Source organism: Aegilops tauschii, chromosome 4 (assembly GCF_002575655.3).
Source record: "Aegilops tauschii subsp. strangulata cultivar AL8/78 chromosome 4, Aet v6.0, whole genome shotgun sequence".
Classification (NCBI taxonomy): Eukaryota; Viridiplantae; Streptophyta; class Magnoliopsida; order Poales; family Poaceae; genus Aegilops; species Aegilops tauschii.
The window spans coordinates 89,455,288-89,463,553 of record NC_053038.3 but is presented as its reverse complement, the minus strand read 5'-3'; the positions used below and the strand labels follow the sequence as shown (position 1 = coordinate 89,463,553).

Genomic DNA, 8,266 nt, shown 5'->3' with positions numbered 1-8,266 from the left:
ACTGGAAATAAAAACAGACAATAGATGATGAGAAACGCGGCTTGTTTCGTGTTAAGAAAAGTGGCCCTACACAGTGGCCTAGCACAGTGGCTAGCCCGCACTCGCGGTCGAATCCCATGGACACCGACTTTCTCCTCCTTTGCAGTTCATCAACCGCACGCGAATGGGCCGGCCCAATTAGTAGAGCCCTTCAGCGAGACGTTCCCCCTGTGCTCGCTTAAGGCGATAAATAGTCGCTGCGCCAAATTGGCACATACTGGTTGAGAGTACCGGCCTATTGGGCCTCAAATCGGATCAGCCCACACAGATCACTTTCTTTGATCGTTGTTGAACCCTAAATAAACCCTGGCCGGAGTCTCCCTGGGTTTCCATCCCAAAATGCGGCACTTCTCCTCCCTCCCGCGAGTGCTCCGCCGGAGCGCCGCCCCAAAACCCAACCGGCGGAGCCCCGCCCCAAAACCCAACCGGCGGAGCCCCGCCCCGAAACCTCACCCTCCCTCGCCGTCCCCCGGTCCGGTTCCCGATGCTCAGGCGCCCGTCGCCCCTGCGCCGATGCCGACGAGGCCATGGGAGGAGGCCCTGGACGCAGCACAGCGCGCGTTCTGCCTGCCCCTCGCCGGCCGCGTCCTCGCCGCCGCCGGAACTGGAAACGCCGCCGTCTCCCCTGTTGGAGTCCACGCCGCGCTCTCCCTCGCGTCCTCCGGCGCGCGTGGTGCGACGCGGAGGCAGTTGCTCGGTACGCTGGGCTGCGGTGGCGGCGGCAAGGGCGCGGCGGCTGACGCGGCCAACGTGGCGTCACGTGTGGTCAAGCGCGTGCTCAAGGACCGGGCGAAGTCTGGTGGACCACAGCTCGCGTTCGCCTCTGGCGTGTGGGCCGACGCATCGACGACGCTCTCGCCGGAGTTCGTCGAGACCGCTGGTGGCCTGTACTGCTCAGCGGCCAAGACGGTCGATTTCAAGAGCACGGTACATCCTATGGCTCCTTTCTCACATGAATTGCACGGTGATTGTAGTTACGGAGTATGTTCTTCAGCTGTTCGAAGTATATGCTTGTGCCATTAGTTAGCTTCAGTATGGCAGTGAAAGTTCAGAACGTCTCAATTTCTCGTTGTTGATTGTTTGAACGTACAGGAAACAGATATTTGTATTCATGTCATCTCATTAGTGTAGGTAATCGATACCTCCATATATGTTGGTGCTTTCTGGTTTACTGTCATTTAGTACTTACCTGTGCAGCTACTTTGCTATAAGATCTCGTCGAAATTTCTTTGCTCTAGTAAAAATGTTAATTGAGCAAAGAGACTTATCATGCCAGTATTCCATCATGAAAGTAATAACTACACAGGTTGCTCGTTACTGTAAGATCCTTTTCAAGAGGTTGTCTCGATATATTTGAATTTGAACAGTACGACACTAAATTGTTTTGGAATAAATATTGGGTAAGAAACTAATCTTGTGGTGTTAACTGTACTTGAGATGCCTTGTGATTCTTATTTTGATATTTATGGAAACTATTTTCTTGATAATTGAAGCCAGAAGATGCTGCTGAGCAAATTAACTCATGGGTCAACAAGTCCACGAGACAAACCATTACCTCACTCCTTCCAGATGGATTAGTTGACCAGAATACAGGGCTTGTACTTGGCAGCGCACTGTATTTTAAAGGCAGATGGCTGGATAAGACTGATATAGGGAAGACTGCTGAACAAAAATTCTACTGTCTGGATGGAACACATGTCCTAGTTCCTTTTGTGGAGTATGACAGAACTCGTCTTTTTGCTGCGCACGACGGATTCAAAGTTATTAAGCTTCCTTACAAGCAAGGGAATAATGAACGGAAGTTTTCCATGTACATTTTCCTCCCAGATGCTCATGATGGCCTGTTTGAATTAACCAAGAAGATTTTCTCTGAACCGGCATTCTTAGAACAACATTTACCAACAGAGAAGCGCCATGTGGGTATTGGGGTGCCCAAATTCACGATATCTTTTCAGATCGACATGAAGGATTTTCTGAAAGATATGACACTTGAATTGCCATTCCGACGAGATGCGGATTTCAAAGATATGGTAAAGGAAGGTGACTCGAAGGAGCCTTTGTTTCTATCTGATGTACTTCATAAAGTGATTTTGGAAGTGAACGATGATGAAATTGAAGAAACTTCTGTGGAGAAAAGCATAGGCAAGCCTTTACCCACAGAGCACTTCGCAGCCGACCACCCTTTCTTCTTTCTCATTCGGGAGGAAGTGTCTGCTACGGTTATCTTCATGGGGCATGTGCTTGATCCTTCATCACAGTACTAACACCAGGTTATCACCAAATTACATGTATTTGTTGCATTATTCTAAACTTTGGTGATCTGTCTGATCTTGACTTTAGTACGGCAATAGTTCGTGCACTGTGCGTGCTCCATTTTTGGTGGCATGCTGACCACCATTACTTGCTCTGTTCAATTTTAAGTAGTTATCTCCACTGTTGTGCTAAACCATGTGAAAACTACATATTTCAGTCTGTTGTGTAGAAATTTCTATCTATCCATGTGTAATTTTTTTAATGAATTTGGTGGTATTGAGTGTATCCCTTTGTGAGAATGGAATGATAGCGGAGTGGTGGTTGTCGGTTGTGCAGTGGAGTCACCGTGTGTCCAGGGTTAAAATCCTGTGCAGCGGATTTAACCTTGTTAGTTAGTTCACTAATTGAATAAGCTTGAGTCTTTCGCTGCTTCTTAAAAATCCTCTGGTCTATTTTCTTTGTTATTGAGTTGATAACTCGTGAGTGCTTTTACGTTCGAACTACCAGTCTTTACACTTTACTTTTGTATCAATCTTTTCTCGAATATATTTTGCATGGATCTGTTATTTTTGTTCCCACGTCATCTGCCGTTTATGTGCATTTTCCTGCCAGGAAAAGGCTAGCAATGTTAGTTACATAGTTCCTTTCATTCAGATGAATCTGTTGACGTTTTAGGAAAAATACCTCGGTATAAACATTTTCCTTTGATGACATTTATTTGGTATAATCACCAGTCCGATCTTTGGTGGTGAATGAAGCACATGCGTGCGACTCGCGCCTGCGGTACTATTCTCTCACATTGATGAAAGGAAAAGAATTTCCTTGTCATGGTTCAGTGGAAAGGAAATAAAGATATCATCATCTGACTGTTTAGGTTTTATGCGCACCACTTGCTGTCCCCGACAGTTGTCTTTGTTCTGAGAAAAACAAGTAGCCCCGCCGATCGAATATGGCACTGATCAAACTAATAAAGATGTTCAAATTTGTGGGAAGCGCGCTCGAGATGATGAGTTGATCGTTTCCCCAGGGAGGAAGAAAGTTTCTTCTTCAGCTCTCCTACGCTTGGCTCTCAAGGCAACGGTTGCTTCCACAGCTTCGCCGATGGTTACGCTCCACTGGCAGTGTCGGTAGCTTCTTCAGGTTCTTTCTCCATCAGTGGCCACGGCACTCCGTCCGTGTGGCTGTGCAAAACATGATCTGTGTTGTGCCCATCCTCCGGGCTGCTATTTGTCCTGCTCATCTCATCTGTAGCGGCGATGGAGACCTGTGATGAGGTTGGTGGCCTTTCGCCCTGGAAGAAGAAAAGGATGTCTCCTACGTTCTCAGAAACTGCTCGCCTTTCTGGCTTTTTCTCTAACTGCTGTTTGTTCTTTCCTTGTCGTCCCTTTTTTTTCCCTGTTCGCGGCAATCTGCACAGCAAAGACAATTTTGTTTTGTTGAAAATGAAGCCCAGGATTTCTCAAACCTATCCTCTTGCAACATCTCGCGGTCAGCTCCAGGCACATAAGCCGTGACATTTGCGCAAATGGCAACTTACACGTCTATACTTCCTCCGATCCGAATTAATTGACGCAATCTCTATACAATGTTCATTTTAACATTACAGAATTCAGGAGAGGTGTATATATAATTGTTGATGAGAGCTTGAAGTTTCTTGCCCAGATCAAGCGCGGCTTCCTACACGGGAGCGCGACGTCCGGTCTAACTCTGTGCCGCCGTGGCAGATGTAGCAGATGCCAATGCACATGGGCGCAAACGGAAATGCCATGTCTCCACACAAACGGAAGGGAAATGTGTGACCACAGGTCCGTTTATTGAGCTGTTAAGATACGATAAACCTTCGTGTGGTACAGTAGTAGGAAATATACCTGCCACCATCACTGGAGCCAGGAGGCCAGTCTGGCCAATTTGGCGGATTGATACTTCCAACCAAGGGCGCAGCCTCTGTGGGCTCCTTCGTGCATGCCAACCAGGAAACCCGGATGTATGGGCTGTGCTGTGCCACTGCCTCGTGCTCATTCCGAGGGAAGATGGATTTTGGAAATAAAAACCAACATTCGATGAAAACCACGCGAAAACGATGTTTTAAAATTTTAAAAAGGAATCTCAAAAGAATACGGGATGTTAAGAGAGTGATGTTCTATTGCCTTGCAAAATTTCATGTTAAAACACATTAAGAGATATGAGCTATGAAAAAAAAATCAGCATTGAATAGTGCCGCTATTCATTGCTCAATTTGTTTTTTATAGCCCGCGTACTGTAATGTGTTTTAACTTGAAATTTTGCATGACAATAGAACATCATCCTCTCAACCTCCAACATTTTTTTCAGAATATTTCAAAACTTTCAAACATGGTTTTCATGAAGTTTTCCTTGAATGTTGGTTTTTATATGATATTCTCGCTTGGGTACAAGTCTAGGAGGTAGTGAAAAATGGTGCAAAAGGAGTACACAAATGTGTAAGTGGATTATTAAAAAAATGGCGGGATTGAAAAGAATTGCTCTGTTAATTAGGAAAACTGAGCGAAACTAGATTGCCAGTTAATTATGAAAAACCGGGTGAAAAACCGTCACAACCACCGAGCGGCACACATAAGATACCCCACTCACACCCTTTCAAAGAGGGCCTCACCGAGACGTCACGCCTCCCCTAGAGGCGCCGTCGTCATCGCTCCTCCTCTAGAGGCGTCATTGTCATCCCTAAACCCCGAGCAAACGACTCCGACTTCGCCGTAGGAGATCATCGATTCGATCCACATTGTACTGACCATGTGGACCTATATGAAGATCTGTGCTAGGACTCGGGCGCCTGCGACCAGAGAACACAACTTTGACTCTGACGAAGAACTTCTAAGGAGAACTAGGCACGACTGGAGCTACAGAAGATCATCGAACAAACCACTTGCAACCCGACATCGTACGCCACCGAGGCCCACCACTACAGCTTCGACTTGGTAACAACAAACGAGCTGAGGCAATCCCGCGAACACTTCGGAGAAGAGCCGACTACTACAGCCATTGTCGCGTATCCTACATCGCTCCTCCATCATCGTTGCCATAGAAGCCTTGACGCCAACACCGACGTCGAGAGCAACCTCGTTGCCTACACGACACAAGGTCAAACACGCTCGATGTTGTCGCAATTTCAGGATAGCCGCCCCGACCTTCATCTGCCACGTTGCACCCTACGCAACCCACTAAGACCAGCTTCTAGGGCCTCCACCTTGACATGCCGTTGCCCGCACCCGAGCTACAACGCCGCACGACTCGGATGCTCGCAGCCCAGGATAACCGCACGCAGACCATGAACGCTGCACCATGAAAGTGCGTTATATCGACTAGAGGGGGGGTGAATAGGCGATTTTTATGAATTCTTCACTGAGGAATTTGTGGGTGAGGAAATTCCTTAACGAAGAACTACTTGCAGCGGAATAAGTACTCAAAAGTATGCATAGCAGAACACAAGCATAGTCATCATGATGAAATGAAGACAAGCACAGAGTACAGAAAGCGTAAACACAAGATAACACAGGGTGAAGACAAACAGACTGAAGAAATTGAACTGAGGAAATTGAGAAAGTCTTCAAACACAGACATGAACAAATGCACAACACAGTAATGAGGAAATGAAAGAGTTGAGGAAATAGAACCAGTTGGCTTGGTGAAGACAATGATTTGGTAGACCAGTTCCAACTGTTGTCTCAGTTGTACGTCTGGTTGGAGCGGCTAGGTATTTAAACCTGAGGACACACAGTCCTCACCGTATTCTCCTTGAGCTAAGGTCACACAGACCTCGCCCAATCACTCGTGGTAAGTCTTCAGGTGACTTCCAAACCTTCACAAACTCGGTCACTCGGCGATCCACAATTTCCTCTTGGATGCTCTAGACCATGACGCCTAACCGTCTGAAAGAAGCACAGTCTTCAAAGGTAACAAGCGTCGGATCCACGCAGGATCAATCTCTTCAGTGATGCTCAATCACTTTGGGTTTGTAGGTGTTTGGGTTTGGGTTTTCCTCACTTGATGATTGTCGCTCAAAGTCCTCGGAGGATGGGATGCTCTCAAATGACAAGTGTCGGTATCTCTCGGAGCAGCCAACCAGCTAGTGGTTGTAGGGGGCGGCTATTTATAGCCTAGAGAGCAGCCCGTCATGATAAGACATAATTGCCCTTCAATGATATGACCGTTAGGTGGGTAGATATTTTGGGACAGCTGGCGCATAGTACAGCAACAGTCGGAAATTTGAGTATCAAATTCCTCAGGGCTATCATGTTCCTCACTGTGTAGGCAATCCGCACTGGCGAATTCCTAACTCCTCAGTCAGAACAAATTCCTCAGAGACCAGAAGAACTTCGTCTCTGTCACTGAAGAATATGACTGAACTGTATGAGATTTCCAATGGCTTCACTCGAAGGGATTGGTAGGTGTAGGATTTTGAGTTGAGCATCACATGGAAATTTTTCCTTAGTATTTCCTCGACCCCCTTTAACAGTACGGTGTTTCCTATGACTCAAGAAAGAGAAAATGAAACTACGAAAATAAAAGTCTTCACGCTTCATGTTCCTCAAATAAATACCAAGTCTTCAAGGTCACACCAATTTCTTCACTTTCAAAGTCTTCAGAAATCCAAAGTCTTCAGTCGAAGAACTTCATTTTTAGGGGTCGACTTTCTCTGTAAATATCAAACTCCTCATAGACTTATAGACCTGTGTACACTCATAAACCCATTAGTCCCTTAACCTATAAGTCTTCAATACACCAAAATCACTAAGGGGCACTAGATGCACTTACAATCTCCCCCTTTTTGGTGATTGATGACAATATAGGTTAAGTTTTCAACGGGGATAAACATATGAAGTGTAAATACTGATTTTGAGGAACTTGATTGCAAGATATAGAAGAACTCCCCCTGAAGATGTGCATAGTGAGGGATTTGCTTTTGAAGCAATGCACACTTGAAGAGTTGAATCATGGAGATCTCCCCCTATATCTTGTAATTCATACACGCATTTGACATAATATATGAAGAATTTGAAATGCATGATGAAATATGGTGACTGATGTAATTCAGCATGCGTGCAATAACATTAACAAGGAATAAGCATGCAGAAGAAACAACAAAAGTATCAGGTCACCATAGAGTTTTAAGTTTACAACTCGATCCAGCAAAGTCATCAGAAGAACGAGAGTTGTAACTTAGAAAAAAACGCCCATATAATAGCCCCGCTTGAAGACTAACTCAAATTTCTCCCCCTTTGTCATCGAATGACCAAAAGGATCGAAAATGGGGACTAACGCCCCTGAAGAATATCAAGTTGATGAAGGAGCGTCAGCGTTGTTGGGGTCGTTTGTTGGAGTAGGGCCTGCCGCAGTGTCGTCCAAGTCTTCATGCTCGTCGGTGTCACGCGATGAAGAATAGGAGCTGGCCACCAAGGACGGAACCTTGACCTTCTTGTATTTCTTCGGTGGAGAAGCAGACCAGTCAAAATCTTCCTTGAGACCCATTTTCTTCAGATCTCCTGCGCTATAAATGTGAGACAAAACAGCCCAGGTACGGTTGAAGGTTTCATGGAGGTAGTAATGGTTTTTCTTCACTGCATTGTGGGTAGCAGTCATGTTGTGAAGAATTGAACCAAACTGACGCTTGACCCATTTGTGATTGCGATCAACCTTCTGATGAAAACTGAGGAGAAGCTCACAGTCAGTCATCACCCTGGGTGCTATGCCTTGAGGATTTTGCTTGGGTGCGTTGGCGGCAGAGTCATGGGTGGCAGAGTCATCATTGGTGGAGTAGGATGCAGCCTTGCGAAATTGACCATCCAATGGACGAATGCCTTCATTAATAACAGCAGTAGCATTGCCCTTTTCATCAGCTGAGGAAAATGTCCGTTTGAGAACTTCAATCGGGGGCAAGTAGCTGCAATGATTCAGTGTATCAGCTTTATAGTTGAGTGAAGACCTTGTTCTGATGAAT

The 8,266-nt window shown here is 45.9% G+C and overlaps 1 protein-coding gene across 1 annotated transcript; it reads left to right on the top strand.

Annotated features, from left to right (window-relative positions):
- Positions 1 to 375: 375 nt before the first annotated feature.
- Positions 376 to 2,577, top strand: LOC109748303 (probable non-inhibitory serpin-Z9). The gene is made up of 2 exons (XM_020307343.4): positions 376 to 966; positions 1,533 to 2,577. The coding sequence occupies exons 1-2, from the start codon at positions 379 to 381 to the stop codon at positions 2,301 to 2,303; spliced, it is 1,359 nt and encodes a 452-aa protein (XP_020162932.1). The 5' UTR covers positions 376 to 378; the 3' UTR covers positions 2,304 to 2,577.
- Positions 2,578 to 8,266: the final 5,689 nt, after the last annotated feature.